Source organism: Sinocyclocheilus grahami, unplaced genomic scaffold (genome assembly GCF_001515645.1).
Source record: "Sinocyclocheilus grahami isolate Dianchi unplaced genomic scaffold, SAMN03320097.WGS_v1.1 scaffold601.1, whole genome shotgun sequence".
Lineage (NCBI taxonomy): Eukaryota > Metazoa > Chordata > Actinopteri > Cypriniformes > Cyprinidae > Sinocyclocheilus > Sinocyclocheilus grahami.
Window position 1 is genome coordinate 31400 of NW_015505780.1, and position 18235 is coordinate 49634.

The window sequence follows — 18235 nt, forward strand, 5'->3', positions numbered from 1 at the left end:
AATATTTTTTTAAGGAATTGTTTAAAAATGTAATTAGTTTTTAACAGATTAATTCAGTGGTTTGCAGATTAATGCATTCACTTGATTACCACCAATTGATGGTGATGACATATAAATCTATATTAAATAATAAAATACTGAATGCAGAAAAATTAATACAGAGAATGTCAAAAAAAAAAAGATGCACACTTCATAGGACATTATTGTTCATTATTGTTCTACAAACTTGAAATTGTTTCATGAATTCAGTTGATTAGACATCATTTCTGATTATTAAAATTTAGATAAACTATTCAAATGGAATCCAGAAAAATCAAACATAGAATTTCTGAAAATAAATAAATAAACATATTTCATAGGGCACTATTATTGTTAAAAATGTAATAAATTATTAAATTAAGTTGTATAAATTAAAACGATTACATCTTTTTGATTATTAAAATTTAATTAAAACTTTAAAATAGAATCCAGAAAAATTACAACGGAAAACATGGAATTTATGGAAGTAATCAAACAGATTTTATAGTGCCTCTCTCTCTCTCTCTTGCACATCTCTTCTGGAGGACAGTATAATCAGTGTGAAATATTTGCTCACAACATGCAGTAAACCCACATGGTGAAGACATCGGAGGCTGTCACGAAGGGACCAGTGAACGCGCCGGGGAAAGAGTATTAGCGATAAATCATGGCATGTGAACGTGTGTGTGATTTATGAGTTTGATTAGGCTGCTGTGCATGAGCGCAGAAGGATCTGTTCTGTCCTCTGCATCTCAGGTTAATCATTCAGACCCTGAACTCACAAACAAACACATCGCTGATTTCCTGCATTGGCTTGCGCTTTATTTCTGCACATGCAGCAGTATTTCAGCTGAGATGGATCACTGGTCAACACACGTTTGTATAAATTGAGACGAGTAGAATCATTTGTGTCACAGAAAAGAATGTCAGGGAACAGGTTGCTCTCTTTTAAGTGTTTAAGCTGAACATGCTGTGTAAGACCCTTAACTAACAGCTTTTAGAGCCACGAGACCTCTGTAGATGCAAACAGCTGGCCATAAACATTTTACCTCCCATATACAAGACATTAGCATATGCCTCTGTCATATTTGCATATATAGGAAGAAGTAAGTCCTCCTGGGAAGTTAATGTTTATGGGTTTGGCAATTGCATTTTCCTCCTCTATTACTTCCCAGCTTTATAGAGCCAAACTAAAGAAAAAAGAGGCAAATTATGTGTAATTTGACATTTTTGAGCCGCCATAGGAATGTAGCTTGGTCACATGAGTCTGTCTCCTCATGAACTGGCGAAATGAGTCGTATTTTCTGGGAAATTTTAACACTATTCTTCATAAACAGTACACAAAATGCATGCAAAATAAAAAGTCATAAATTAGTGACTGACAATCTCCAAAAAAACGCTAAAAAAAAAAAAAATAACGGCCTAATTTTACTGTAATAATAATAATAATAATAATATATTTTAATCATGTTCATATTTTTGACTGAATACATTTTTCACAATGAACAGATTTATTCTGATTCTAAGCATAATAATAAATGCATTTTGAAAATGTGATTATTAAAATCAAATCAAATAGATGCAACTAGTTATTAATAAACTATGCCATGATTTTTCTCAGTACCAAAATCATACCCGTTTCATTTATTTATGACTGAAAAATATGCATCACATTACGTTTATTCATTTGTTTATGTTAAAATGCATAAATATGAAATCTTATCCCTAAATATTATTTGAGAGAGCTGTGAGATTAACTGAGGAGTTTTTGTGACACTGAATCATTTGTGCAGTGCATAATGGGACTCATTTATAATGCATGTACATGAGTAGCCAAATATCTGTGCACTGACTTTCTCATCTGTTGCTGTCTGTCCTTGTACAGTCTATATTAGCCTCTCAAACAATCAGGAAACTGTCCTTATGGGGTTTGGGAGTGAACTAGTCCTCTTGTTGTCATTCCTGAGATTAGGTTCAGTGTTTACTGGATTAAAATCACTCCTCACTAGTTGTTCTGGAGAATTGAAAGTGATTCTTCTTTACCAATGGGAAGGAACACATTGTGTTTTTAAATAACCTGTACTAGTTCACACAAACACCTGCCAAAAGCTTGACTTGCTTCTTGCTACTGCTGTATTTTTGGTCCATGGTCAGAAGCAAAGACTGTACGATTTAAACGTAGACTACCATTCTGTAAGATTTTTTAATGTTTTTAAAATATGTTACTTATGCTTAATAAAGGCTGCATTTATTTGATCAAATACACTCAAAACAATAATATTGTGAAATATTGTTATCATTTAAAATATGTTTTTCTGTGTACATTTTAAAAAGTAATTTATTCCTTTGATCAAAGTTACATTTTCAGCATCATTACTCCAGTCTTCAGTGTCACATGATCCTTCAGAAATCATTCTAATATGCTGATTTGCTGCTGAAACATTTCTGATTATTATCAATATTGAAAACAGTTGTGCTGCTTCATATTTTTGTGGAAACTGATATTGTTTTCAGGATTCTTTGATGAACATTTAATGCCTCCTTCCATGCTAACAGACATGGACTAAAAGCCACAAAACTCTAATTTTGGAAATTAAATATCTCATGTGATGAATAATAAAAGCTGAAAAAAAAATAAAGCTTCATATAAATGTAAACTGAATACTGATGCATATCATATATCTAAAATCTGATCTGCATGTCTTTGGATATCTGTTAAACATAATTATGTAGAAATATGAAAATGCTATTTTCATATTTTGAAACATTCCTGAGCTTAATTATGTATTCCAATGACAGTAAGACTCTCTTTACCATATACAAAGGTCCAGACTGTCCACTGTGATCAGATTGTGTCCTTCTGTCCTCTGCATCACTGCTAACGCCACCCTGCATCCAGCAGGAAGTGATGCGCTGTGCTATGCTGTGATTGGCTGATGTGGCTGATGAACTCCAGTGACCTGCAGAGCTCTGCAGCAGCAGCAGTGTGATCCACACACCAGCACTTTAGGAACAGCGTTCAATCAGCATCAGTCTAGACACAGACAGAGAGAGAGAGAGAATACAGTGACCAGCAGCAGCTTCACATATCTGACTGTACGGCCGGTTAGCAGGTTACTGGGTTACAATAGATAGATAGATGAATGGATGGATGAACGGATGGATAGAACAATACATAGATGGATGGATGGATGGATGGATGGATAGACAGATCTGTGTGTTTTTCTCATTTTTCAGAGGTTTCCTTGGTTTTAAGTGTGTGTTTTCTGCCATAGTTTCTCTGGCAACAGGAAAGCAAAGATTTTGTGTTTTGTGATGGATTTGTGATTTGCTGAAGTGTCTTTTATGTGTGTTTGAGAGCGCACGTGTGTCTGTGTGTGTGTGTGTATCTTAAGGGAAAGTTTCCACTTCACTCACTTGAGATCCTCAAGTGCCCTAATTAGTATGCTGACATCACATGGCTGTGTGTCCTTTATAGACCCATGTCTCATTCAGCAGCACTGCAGTGTGAGTGTGTACTGTTTACCACACCGTAGTAACAGTGAAGCGGCTCAGAGCCAGCAGTAAATGTGATCGAGTGCTTCATCTGCACTATTTTAGTGGTGGTCTCATGCGTTGCCATAGCAACAGGGAGTGATGCCTCAGAAATTACTTGATTGTCAGTAGAAAGATTCCCTCCGGCACACAGAGCTGTTCTGCAATTCTGTTTACACGTTTGATTATCTGTCTCTTTACAGCTGTCAGTCATAATTTGCAGGCTTTAAGCAACAGATATACATATTTAAGTAATGGTTCATGTGCTTTCAGAAGCATTTCCCTGGCTTGTGGTTTGTCATTTCCTGATTTGAATTTACTTTACAGATTACTGTAAACCAAACAGAGACCACAGAATACACAATAACCTAACCTTGTTATATAGTGAATTATAATACATTTTATTTAATAATAATAATAATTAATATTATTATATAAGCCAATCACAGCATGTTTTTGAAAGTAGTGTCTTATGCATCCTCACTAAATAAAATTATTCATATAAAAGTGTTCTAGGTATAAAATGTCTTTAAAATAAATGCTACTGACCCCAAATAAAATAATATATGGAAGGCATGTTTCCGCCACTGAATACAAGATAAAAAAGGTAGCTAATTGCAACGTTTTATCTCACAATTGACACTATTTTTTTGTGAGATATGAACTCCTAAATCTGACTTTTGAGATAAAAAAAAGTCAACATTTTTGCGAGATATAAATTCACAGTTCTGACTTTATAACACAAAATTGCTGAGAAAAAAGAATTGTAAGATAAAAAAGTTTTATATATATATATATATATATATATAATAGAATAGAATAGAATTTAATTTAACAAATTCCTAATGGCGTCACATAAGAATAAGTAAATTTTTTGCTGTATTTCAGGTGATGATCTGTAACATGAATTAGTTGATATCTGTAAAGAATCAATCCCATAAGTCTACCCTTTGGTCTGGTTGTGCTGGTTTTCCTCTGTCTGTCAGAGCGCAGTATTGGGTTACAGATCTGGCCCGTCCCAGACACCTTGGGGTGGGCACACAGACCACAGACGCCAGCGGAGCACAGCCGAGGGTTTACCGGAGGATTCCTGAGCTCAACGATCAATGAGACCAAAAGGGAACAGATGAGCCTTTGTCCGCATATGAACACAGCATGAACCATCTGCATAGCTATAATCGAGCAGGACTGCTTTATGTTAATTTACACTGTGAGCTGAATAATGACACTGTTGTCTTTTTAGAGCTGAAGTTTGCACCATTGGTTCTGTTATTTTCCTGTTTATTACTGTGAAGCACATTTGAAACAATCTGTTTTGTATAAATCGCTAAAGAAATAAAGGTGACTTCTTGAGTTGATCCAAATAAGTTAAGACTTTAATCTAGCTTTCTAATAAACCTGGCATTGTATACTACAAATGTTGTTGGCTCTGTGATAAAAAGCATCTGTTAAATGTATAAATATAAATGAATCAAAGTGATAATTGATTGATTAAACTTAAAAGGTGATGCATCCAATCAGATTGGTTAATCTATGATTTATTGCCTTGAGTCATTTGTATTAATGCAAGCGTTAACTCTCAAACATTGAATAAATAAATAAATGCTACAATTTTAAATATTCAGTATGCTAAATATATGTTGTAAGCAGTGTTTTGAAAGTGAAATATTATGATATATTTACTTTCAACTTTCATATACCAAAATATGTTTCAGAAATATCAAAATTTACATTTAGGAATAACCTACTGGAGGATGTGTTATATGTTCACCTGTGTTATAGACAAGTTCTTCTACAAATGTGACATGTGAATGTATTTTCTTGGGTTTAAATATATGGAGGGCAATAATAATAATAATAATAATAATGCTTTTAAATTCCCAAAAATATACAAAAAATGGCCACAAATATATTGGGATATTTAAAAATATATATTTTTTGCTGTTTGGGACATAATAGAAATCTGTTGCACTGATATCAGATGAAGTTGCTTTCATTTGAGTAAGTATTTAATTCATTGGATTTTCCACCTAAGGAGGCTTTGATGCTGTTGCCACAACAGCAAAGTTGTAATTTTATAACATAAATGTGCACCGTTACCATGATATAAAATGACTCATAGTGTGATGGTCAGACTCACCAGAGGTGTGTCCTGTGTGTTGCAGATGGGAGGAGGAGCTGTCGAGAAGAGAACAGATGGAGTCGATGGTGCAGACGCTGCAGGAGGTGAGCTCACCTGCGCTCCAGCCGTCTAGACTCTCTCAATGTGATACTAATTACATTTGCCATTTATGTGACGTGGGTTTCTCACTTGACGACAGCTGAAACCTATGACAAGAGTGTCCACATCCAGATCCATGATGCTGGAGAACATACTGAAATTATACAGTTAAAGGGGTCGTATTCAACACGTTTGTTGCCCAAATGCAAATGCAAAGCACAAATAAGATCTTCTCAAGCGTTTCTTCAGGACGTATCATTTTTCCAGTATGGCAAAAATATTTTTTTTTCTGATCAAAATATATGTGGAATGTATAGTTAAAGGGATAGTTCACCTGAAAATGAAAATTCTGTCATCATTTACTCATCCTCATGTTGTTCCAAACCTTTATGTGTTAAACACGAAAGAAGATGTTTTGAAGAATGTTGGTAACCCAACAGTTTCTGGTCCCCATTGACTTCCATAGTATGGAAATAAATATTATGGATGTCGATGGCTACCGTCAACTGTTTGGTTACCAACATTCTTCAGAAAAATCGTCTTTTGTGTTCAGCAAAAGAAAGAAACTCACACAGGTTTGGAATGACGTGAGGGTGAACATTTTTGGTGAACTGTCCCTTTAAGACAATATATTTTCCAAATGTAAAATATATTTGGTTTAAACCTTTAAATGCCAAAATACATTTCCAATCTGAAAATAAATTTGATGCACAATGTATTTTTTTTCATGTATTTTTGACTATATATATATATATTTACATTGAAAAAAATATATATATAAAATGGACAGAAAATATATTGAAAAATATAAGAAAACATACTTCATGCAGCAAGAAAATACATTTCCAATCTTAAAATAAATTTTGAGTTATTGCAAAATGTACATAAAATGTGTACATAGAAAATATCTGAGGAAATATATTTAAAAATATACTTCAGAGGACAGGAAAAACATTTAAAACCATTTCTAGTCTTAAAATAAATTTTGGGTGAATGCAAAATGTATTTGTAACAACAATATACATATATTTACATTAAATACATTAGAAAATATTAGAAAACATACTTGAAAGGGGCAAGAAAATGACTTTTTAGTCAATGCATGTCCGAAGTATTTTGGACAATATAAATATATTGAAAATAAATATTAAAATAGCTAGAAAGTATGAGGAAATATAAGTAAGTAAAAAACGTATCAAAATATATTTATATGTATAACAATATAAGGTTTGGTCATTTTTTTGTATAATTTAACAACTCATTTTGCTGTATGGATTCGTACATGTTTCTCCTCTAAAGTCTTAGAAGAGATCTCAATGATGTCTCAGTTTGTGCTCAGATTGATTCTGCAATCAAAAGTCAGAGATTTGAGAGAAGTTAAAGTTTAAATAATAAGCAACCACCCAGAATAAACCGCTTATGATAAAATTAAATCTGGTGTTCCTTGAAATGACCCCATGTGAGTGTGAGCATGCCATCCTGCTAAAATACATGATGAGTAACTTCTCACACATGTGATCTGAGCAAATATATTTGGTTTAAACCTTTAAATGCCAAAATACATTTCCAATCTGAAAATAAATTTGATGCACAATGTATTTTTTTTTATGTATTTTTGACTATATATATATATATATTTACATTGAAAAAAATATATATATAAAATGGACAGAAAATATATTGAAAAATATAAGAAAACATACTTCATGCAGCAAGAAAATACATTTCCAATCTTAAAATAAATTTTGAGTTATTGCAAAATGTACATAAAATGTGTACATAGAAAATATCTGAGGAAATATATTTAAAAATATACTTCAGAGGACAGGAAAAACATTTAAAACCATTTCTAGTCTTAAAATAAATTTTGGGTGAATGCAAAATGTATTTGTAACAACAATATACATATATTTACATTAAATACATTAGAAAATATTAGAAAACATACTTGAAAGGGGCAAGAAAATGACTTTTTAGTCAATGCATGTCCGAAGTATTTTGGACAATATAAATATATTGAAAATAAATATTAAAATAGCTAGAAAGTATGAGGAAATATAAGTAAGTAAAAAACGTATCAAAATATATTTATATGTATAACAATATAAGGTTTGGTCATTTTTTTGTATAATTTAACAACTCATTTTGCTGTATGGATTCGTACATGTTTCTCCTCTAAAGTCTTAGAAGAGATCTCAATGATGTCTCAGTTTGTGCTCAGATTGATTCTGCAATCAAAAGTCAGAGATTTGAGAGAAGTTAAAGTTTAAATAATAAGCAACCACCCAGAATAAACCGCTTATGATAAAATTAAATCTGGTGTTCCTTGAAATGACCCCATGTGAGTGTGAGCATGCCATCCTGCTAAAATACATGATGAGTAACTTCTCACACATGTGATCTGAGCAAATATAAACGACTGTGTGTGTGTGTGTGTGTTTGTGTGTGTGTGTGTGTGTGTGTATGTGTGTGTGTGTGTGTGTGTGTGTGTGTGTGTGTGTGTGTGTGTGTCTGTGTGTGTCTGTGTGTGTGTGTGTGTGTCTAATCAAACAATCTGGGTCAGGGCTGTAAATGGAATGCATTTAAGAGTTTGAGTGTTTAAATATGTCCGCGTGGCCCAGTGCCGCATCCATGTCAGTCTCAAACTCGCCACATTACCCCAGAAACCCGCTGCAGGTGTGAGATCCATCCTCTGCTGATGCAGCGGGAAAATCAATAAACGGCTGCATCTGTGTTTGTGTTGGATTATGGGTCAGCAAAACTGCAGAGGAGAGAAGCATCCCCAGAGATCCCAAACATGCTCAGAGCCGGCTTTTTAAAATTCTGCCCTGAGTTGTATGGATTTCCTCTGCAACCTTCAGCGCCGTCGCTGTGGGGATTTCATTAGATGGGAGAGAGTGTGTGCTGTGTTCAGGCTACACTGGCATCATGCACTCACAGAAAAAAGGTACAAAAGCTGTCACTGGGGTGGTATCTTTTATTTACTCCTAAAGGTGCATATCAGTACCTTAATGGTACATATTTGCAGTGACAGCTTTCGTACCTTTTTTTTTTTCAGAAAGTGTGTGCTCATGGCATTAACATGAAGATCTGTCTGTAAGCTTTATTAATAAAGCCAAGTCAAGGTCTATAATATCAGGAGATAGCTGTCTGTTAACAGAAACAAGTCATTTTTGTGTTATTTAAAAATCTTCCAAATTGGGCACTGGTAAAATATATATATTTAATATACAATATACAGTATGTGTGCATGTGTACTATATGCGTGTATTCTATATGCTTATATACAACTTAGTTTTTATTTGAGTGTTCAAAAAAAATAAATTTGATACATTTTTTATTAAATAATTTTTTTTCAGTTTTGGTTTTCAACTTTTTCAACTTCTAATTTCGTTCAGTGTTTTGGTTAAAAAAAAATTGGAGCATCACCAATTTAAATAAATGTATGAATTATAAATATAATATTTATGAATACATAATTGAATATATACAATATTTTATGATATTTAATATTTACAATATTTTAAATGGAATCAAATATAATCACATTGTGAATAGTTAATATGTGACAGTTAGAACTTTTATTGAAATTTCTATTCATCAGAAAATCCTGAAAGAAAATTGATCAGTTTCCACAAACATACTGTATGAAGCAGCACAACTGTTTTCAACACTGATAATAATCAGAAATGTTTCTGGAGCAGCAAATCAGCATATTAGAATGATTTCTGAAGATCATGTGACACTGAAGACTGGAGGAATGATGCTGAAAATTCAGCTTTGATCACAGAAATAAATTACATCTTAAAATATATTCAGATAGAAAACACTTATTTCAAATTGAAATAATATTACCTTTTTTTTACCACATTTTTGATCAAATAAATGCAGTCTTGGTGAGCAGAAGAGATTGTTTTGAACAGTTGTGTATATGACTACTTTTAATGCTTGCCAGTGGAGATGTCTTTGTTGCTAGATGGTGTAGTTAAAACATGCACCAACTAACTAGAACAAACTAACCTGGCTAAACCCTGACCGCTTGAGTGAAGTGTCGTCATACAGACTATTTCATGTATTCTTATGTTGCTTTGTGTGTTCATGTTTTCTTATGTTCGTGTTTGCGTGTGTTCAGAACGTAAACGAATCCGAAGCCATTCAGGACGAGTTGAACGAGAAGGTCGAAAGACTGAAAGCTGAACTGGTGGTCTTCAAGAGCCTTATGAGTGATGTGAGTATTTCCATATCTAGAGCCCAAAATATCACAGAGACTTAAGACATATGCTTAGGAGAAAAAAAGTCCAAATCTATTTGTACTCATTATGAAGATCAGTAACATTGTATTATTTTATCCCATCTTCAGATCACAGCATAAGAATGTGTTTTCAGTCCATGGATGATGGATGATGGATGATGTTTTTAACCACATTTGATAAGGATCTGAGTTTTTCAATCAGGTTTTAATAGCTTAATTCCAAAGTAAATCCTGTGACTGGTTGTTTTCCATGAAACTCGCTCGGCTTTATTTGCCACTTTTCCCCTCTGGCAGAAACACAGAGACAATACATACACAAACAGAGCTCTGTTTTGAGTCTCATTGTCATATCATCCCACGCACACACGCCTTCGATTTGTACCGGCTGATCTAGATGGTGAGGAATGAATAAACCGTTTATCCAGATGTCACCTGAATTTACGGCTTAATGTTTAGACTTACTCATCTTCGCTTCATCTGTCAGCCAGCCAGTCATTCACTCGAGTGTCACTGCTAAAAATCATAGTTTTGGAGCAATAAAAGCTGTGAACTGAAATCGCTATTTATCATAAAGGCTGGCGGACGGAGCCACTCTAGAGCCGTAGAAAACCGGAGGAAAATCCTGGACCTGAAAGTAAGAGAGAATGCAAGACATGATCTGTGAAAGCACTGAGTGGACTAAATTTAACGAGGAAAAACAATTGCCCTGATTTGTTTAATTTGCATCTGTTTTGATGGAAGCTTATTTCCGCCATGAAATAAAAAATTAAGACAGGAATCATGACTTTTTATCTCACAACTGACCCATCGCAAAGACCCATTCCCCTTAGTTACTGTTGCTACGTCCGACAAGCCATGACGCTTTCACGCCGCACATCATGTTCTCACGCAGTGAAAAATACATCGCGGAGCAAAGAGGACGACAGGCAAGACAAAGCAGGTTACTTTTGGCATGAAACAAAATCTCAGCTTTCAAATTTGGTCTTTTTTTAGGAAATTCAAACAATAAATAGTGTTTTGTGGCTCTTTAATGTGTGGTGACAGATCACTGTAGCTCCTCAGTTCAAGCAGCACCTGAACCGATCCTCTCATCCTCTTTACTAGTAGTTATAGCTCAAAATAAACATGAGTGAACATCAGAAGGTGTCGTTTCAACCGTGGAAAGATGCTAAAACACACCATTTTTCAAGTTCAAGTCCACCGACGTTAATCTACTCTCCTGTCTGCGTTATGATTGGTCAGATCGCCTGTCAATCAAACTCTAGGCGAAGGGACAATTCAGACTTTTTTCTTGCAATTCTAAGGAAAAAGTCAGAATTGTGAGATATAAACTCTTATTGCAAGTCTTATTACAAGTTTATAACTTGCATTTGAGAAATATAAACTTGCAATTCTGAGAAGATAAGTCCAAATTGTGAGATATGAACTTAAAATTGCAAGGAAAATTGTGACAAGCTTTTTTTGAGACTTTTTTTCTCACAATTACGAGTTTATATCTCATAAAAAAGGTAATAAAAAAGGTAATTGTTACTTTCTCACAATTCTGCCTTTTTTCTTGTCACTCTGAGTTTATATCTCACATTTCTGAGAACAAAAAGTCAGAATTTTTTACTTTTCTTCTCAGAACTGCATTTTTATATCTCGTAATTGCAAGTTATGAACCTGGAATACGACTTGTCTTCTCTGAATTGCGAGATATAAACTCAGAATTTGATGTCCAATATTCACACTTTTTTTTTTCTCAGAAGTGTGAGAAAAGTCAGAATTGTGAAACATAAACTCATGTTATGAGAAAAAAAAGCAGAATTGTGAGAATTTCTTTCTTTTTTTATTCTGTGGTGGTGTACCTCAATGTTTTTGTTGCTCGGCCTCCTCCTCTTCTCCATGCAGAATAAATAAATCAGAGCAACTGTTTCCCATAAGGCCTTCAGGTGAGATTAACCGCTCACGTTGGTTGCGTGCCTGTGGATTTACCACAAGACTAACTTGTTGGTCTGAGCGTCTGTGTGCAATGACATTGATTGATGACTGATGTGTTGTTTCTATCTTATAATTGATGTTCAGCATGAGATTATAATGATTTAGCATGATCCTGTAGCACTGGGTGTTTTTGTTAAGAGAATGAGAGTTTCTCGGTTTGAATCTGCATAACTACAGTATGGCCACACACACACTGCAGCTACACTCCATTCAGTTATTTACATGTGACAGCTACATTTTCCAAACCAATTCACTCACGAAAATTTCTGTTAGTGACAATAGTATTTTCTTTTGAATTTTCATTTTTATTTGTGGTGTGCAGAGAACCAAACTGAATTAGTTTTTTTATGAATGGTGTATTTTTAACTAAGTGATCTACATTTATTTTAAAAATATTTTTATATTAAAAATATCAGTATTTATTTTTTATTTTAAAAATATTTTTTTCTATTTTACAAATATTGTTTTTATTTTTATTTTTTTAAATATTACCATTTATTTTTTAAATATATTTTTATTTTACATTTTTTATTTTGATTTAAAAATCTTAACATTCTTTTTTAATATAAAAATATTATTTTTATTTTAACAAATATGAACATTTATTTTTATTATAAAATACTATTTTCAATTTTAAAATATTGTTTTTATTTAAAAAAAATGTATATTAAAAATATCAATATTTATTTTTCATTTTGAAAAATGTTTTCTAATTTACAAATATTGTTTTTATTTTTGAATAATTACAGTTTCTTTTTTAATACATTTGTATTGTTTTTATTTTAAAAATATTTTATATTAATATCAACATTTATTTTAATTTTAATAATATTGTTTTCTATTTTACAATATTGTTTTTATGTTTAAAAATTCAATTTATTTTTTAAATACATTCCATGTTTTTTATGTTTTTTTTTTATATTAACATTACCGTAATTTTTCATTTTAAACAACTCTTTTTTATTTAAAAAAAAATTATTTTTTTAATAAGAAATTTAATTACTCATCAATTGGACCATATTTGATATTTAAATTAGGTCATTGTCACTATGGCTACTAAAGAAAAGGGGATTGACTTTGTTTACTTGCTCATACAGACAGTATATGGTTCATTATGGACAATTCGAGAGTTACACCTGTTAATAAATACAGCTGTCAAATAAAATACTGACAGCCCATGTCAAAAATTGCTGAATTTTGCGGTGTGAACGTTGCCTTCATGTAAATCTAGAGGCATGGGAGTAAGAATAAAGTGACAATTGCTTTTTTTAAACTACTGACATTCATAGACCAGACTTTGAAGACAAAAATCCATTCTGACTAAGTAAATGCTGTTTCTCCAGCATCATAAACGTATTGTTTGTACAGAAATCGTTTCCTTTTCATTTTCTAACCCTGCTGCTTGAATCTTTGTTTAGCAAATGTCCGACCTTGACACCAAGATTCAGGAGAAAGCCATGACGGTGGACATGGACATCTGCAGGAGAATAGACATCACAGCCAAACTGTGTGACGTGGCCCAGCAGAGGAACTCAGAGGACATGTCCAAGATGTTCAACCTCAGTCCATCCAGAGCACCAGCAGACAGGGTGAGTAAAAAAACCAAAAAACAAACAAAAACACGTCTTGAAGCATGCATGAGGAAGCCTATTAGAATAGAATGTAGTTAGAATGCCACTAAGCATGAGAGCCTGCTGTTTTTGCGAATATTAGCGCGTGTGCGATTGCAAACTTTATACCACAGTTCAAAAAACATTGAGTTAGTTATATTTTAGACACACTGTCTAAAATTTGTTTCCTTTCTGAATGAATCTGTTTTTGAATGAATCATTTGAGTCAATGATTCAATGATCCATTCATAAAGACAGCCAATTGCTTCGGTTCTAAATGAATCAGCTATTTCGAACGAATCATTTAAATGAATGATTCAATGAATCACTCATTACTTGATGCCACCTATTGGCGGTTTTAGTGTCATATTTATTTATCCATTGGCAGACCTAAACTAGCCACTGTACTGGCAAAAAAAACACTCTCAGCAAAATATTGTTTAATTATCATTATTGAAAAAATCACATGAACTATCGAGATAACATTTTTTGTCAGTATCACACACCCCTAGCCTGTAATATATGTTCGTGTATTTCAGATGGCTGTGGTGTGCAAAAAGAAGGAGAAGAAGCCAGTATCGGATGAGGAAAGCTCAGAGATGGATGCGGATCCCAGCACTTCGGAGGAGGACGTCCCGTTCAACATCACAGACCAGATGAAACGCATGCTCAACCATCTGTGAGTCCTCACAACAAAAAACACATTCAGGTTTCAGCCTGAGATATGAGATCATCTCATGCTTACTCTGGGGGCACCAAGTGGTGATGAAAAGAATTGCAGGCAGACAAAAGCAATTTTGGGGAATTGTGCAGGCTGCTCTTTTTCCATGCGTTTGTAATGAATGGGGACTGAGACTTTAATCTTTTTCCACTTTCATGATCCCGTAAAGCTGGTATTTCTGTGTTTTTCTGATTCTCACTTTCGCACTTTCACCTAGCTATTGTAGTGCAAGCCAAAGTGCCCGACTCTTGATTTTCTCCCCAAATCTGATATTTTTAAGGTTCTTCGCATGCAACTGTTTGAAATATGGCTCGTATCATACACCGGTCTTAATCGCAAAACTTGTCTTTTGACATGCATGCAAAAAAATAAGAAGTTAAAACTTAATAATAAATATTTCACTCAAAAATCAAGCGTAGCGTTAGTTCTGGCAGGTCACGTTAGTCAAGCTCGCATCAGCTGACTCTCAGATGTTGCATCTTGAATAATAGTGTCAGGTCAAAACTATGTTAGTTGATAACATACTGTATTTATAATTGAGATGTCTTTATAAAGAAAAATCAGGAGAAGGGAGACAGATGGCATCAAACACAGCATTTTATATTATGCCATGTGATACTGTATATGGAGGCATTACCATGGTAAAGACCGCACATTACTATAACTCACCCTTCATCTGAAAAATTCAGTTACAGTATAGATTCAGTCATATGGCACAGTGAGGACATTTACTGCATTGACAGTAAACTCTGTTCTAGCACAAAACCTTATGGCCATGCCAGACCTTCATCGCACCTTTTGATAACACACAGAATAAATATTTTTTCAAACATTATGGATTTTACGTGAGTTATGCAGGTTAGGTAATGTAAGTGTATTTTCTAACATGACAGTTATGCCTGTATTAATTATCATTGCCTGTATTACTGTAATTATTTCAGCAACAAAGGGGATTTGAAACATGTATCTTGCATTGTTTGCTCTTCAATTGAACTGATTGTTAAAAGTCCTAAATTGAAAAAAGATTATACTGTTGTGTTTCGGTGATTAAATCAAATGTTCTCAATATATATTACAATAAGCTTATGTTTTGAAACAATGATTGTGTGGATGAAAATATGTGTAATTGTAATGAAAGCATGAGATCAGTTTTGAAAAGAATGACTAGCGATGTTACAAGTGTGATCAGTTTAGATTTTTGTACTAAGAGTTTTGAAAATATACACTTTACTTGTGAAAACAGTAGGCTACCAAAGCGAATAAAAAAACTGTAATACCACCTAGTTTTTTTAGACAGCAACCTGAGTTTACTGACTCAAATGAATGATTCATTAAATTAATTGCAAATGACTAAAACAGTAATGAAATCAAATGTTTTTCAGGTGGAGCACCTCTTTAACCCTATAAAGCCTGTATCATTTTATGTTTTGATGATTACACAAAACTTGGCTGAAAGCCTGTTGCACACAATCTACTACATGCTTTCTGATGTCTGGTTGAAATTTTTTAGGTAAAAAAGGCAAGTAAAAGGCCTTTTAAAGGGGTCATATGATGCGATTTCAAGTTTTCCTTTCTCTTTGGAGTGTTACAAGCTCTTGGTGCATAAAGAAAAACTGTAAAATTGCAAAGACTAAAGTCTCAAATCCAAAGAGATATTCTTTATAAAAGTTAAGAGTCAACCACACCTACCTAAAACGGCTCGTTCTAACACGCCCCCACATATCTACGTCACTATGTGGAAATATTAGCATAATGCCCCCCAAATGTGCACGCAAAGAAAGAAGGCGTGGTTTCAGGAACGCAGTAGTGTTTATGCAGTCATGTCAGGGAGACACTGTTAATTGTAAAAACGTCCACCTTCAGGTTGTGGTTCATGTGTCTTTTTGCTGTGAAATCTTTACTAATTTTTATAAAGTAAACGTAAGAATAACTTTTATATTGTTAGTAATATTTCAAGATGAACACTTACTGTACTGAAGAAACTTAGGTTTACTTGATTATCCATACAATATAAATCTTTTTTATTTTCGTAAAGTCATTAAAATGTATCAAATTTGATAATCAGGTTTTTGAGCAACATTTATTTGTTCAACTCTCAGTCAACATGGCATTGCATTATATGTTTTAAAACTACAGAGCATTGATAATAAAACTATGCATTTAAATATCTTTTTACTAAGACATATTATTGGGAGATACAGAGTGACAACTGATATTTATATCATTTTATGTAAGTAGTCTGTTATACTGTTATTAAGATCTCACTGATTTACATTGCAAGTTATCAGAATTTCATCTTACTTTTTGACCATATAAATATCAGCATTTGCACCAAATTGCATATCTTTGCCTTTGAATAAAACCGAGCTGTTTTTTCCTCTATATTCTTACTAAATAATATTATATGAGCCATGAAAACCTGATGTATTGAAGATGATACTCAACAAAAATACATGAGCAAACCTTTTTTAGATACATTTTTTATTTTTTTTTATCTGACTATAATTTCATATGTCTGGCTTTACAGGGTTAAATGATGCTTTCAAATAATGAATAATAATAAAAATAAAAAAACTGAAGTCACATTGCAAAACAAATGCATACCCAATTTCCACTTGAAAATGTGAGTGCAAATTTCGCTGTTCACAGTGAGGCAAAAATCAGATTTGGGTCTCGTTTAATGTGGTGTACGTCTGTATGTGTATGTATCCGTCCTGTTTTCTGCTGGTCTTCACTCTCGTCCTGTGACTGTCTTCACTGCCTGCTCTTTCTCTCTCCTCTCTTTCTGTCCCATTCTATTTCCTCACACGCAGACATTGTTCAGATAACTCATTTGTTGCTAGGCGGGAGACATTTGAGATCGATGATGACTGTGACAGTTTGACGTGGGAAGAGAACGATGATACGCTGCTGCTATGGGAGGATTTCACCAATTACAACATGCCCTACAGCCTTAACAACAGCACCGGTGCCCTCGACAGCAACGGAGACGCACACGACACTGTGAGTTTCCATTTCTCATCCATATACACTACTGTTCAAATGACTGGGGTCGGTCAGACTATCTAATGCTTTTGAAAGAAGTCTCTTCTGCTCACCAAGGTTGCATGTTTCTGATTAAAAATGCAGGAAAAACTGTAAAATTGTGAGATATTATAACAATTTAAAATAACTATTTTCTATGTGAATATATTTTAAAATGTAATTTATTCCTGTGATCTAAAGCTGAATTTTCAGCATCATTACTCCAGTCTTCAGTGTCACATGATCCTTCAGAAAAGAGACATTTGTGATTATTATCAATGTTGAAAACACTTGTGCTGCTTCATAGTTTTGTGGAAACACATTTTTGCTGAATAGAAAGTTAAAAAACAGCATTTACTTGAAATAGAAATCTTTTGTAACATTATAAATGTCTTTACTGTCAATTTTCATCAATTTAATGCCACCTTGCTCAATAAATGTTTTCATTTCTTCTTTTATCAGTGTTGTTCTCAGCACATTTGTACAGATTGAGAGTAAATATGAGTGAAATAAGCCATTGTGTGTCACATATCTCAGGATTGCAGTCTGGGAAATCTCATCGATGAGACCGAGTCTGTTTTCAAGACCAGAGAGCAGGAATATCAGAAGACAATCGGACAAATCGAGGTTAGAATGTGCCTGTTTTTCTGTATTTCCATCCAAGTCAAACTGGGATTGGTTGGGATCGTGTTTGTCCTCCTACTGAAGTTGAATGTGTCTGCGATCTATCTCTCTCGCACACAGATGGAGTTGGCCACGGCTAAGAGTGACATGAACAAACATCTGCATGAGTACATGGAGATGTGCAGCATGAAACGAGGGCTGGACGTGCAGATGGAGACGTGCAAGAGAATGATCAAGGGTGGCAGGTGATT

At 33.7% G+C, this 18235-nt stretch overlaps 1 protein-coding gene across 5 annotated transcripts in view; it reads left to right on the forward strand.

Moving 5' to 3' along the window:
• iffo2b (intermediate filament family orphan 2b) overlaps window positions 1–18235 on the forward strand; it is a 39875-nt gene that overhangs the window by 18295 nt on the left and 3345 nt on the right. For 2 of the 5 annotated variants that reach the window (XM_016240815.1, XM_016240816.1), the window contains exons 3-10: window positions 5718–5778; window positions 9906–10001; window positions 10600–10659; window positions 13424–13594; window positions 14155–14294; window positions 17150–17339; window positions 17898–17987; window positions 18105–18229. In XM_016240815.1, coding sequence (XP_016096301.1) covers window positions 5718–5778; window positions 9906–10001; window positions 10600–10659; window positions 13424–13594; window positions 14155–14294; window positions 17150–17339; window positions 17898–17987; window positions 18105–18229 — 933 coding nt within the window. The remainder of the gene's footprint in view (window positions 1–5717; window positions 5779–9905; window positions 10002–10599; window positions 10660–13423; window positions 13595–14154; window positions 14295–17149; window positions 17340–17897; window positions 17988–18104; window positions 18230–18235) is intronic. The other 3 variants (XM_016240817.1, XM_016240818.1, XM_016240819.1) reach the window with 3 other exon arrangements.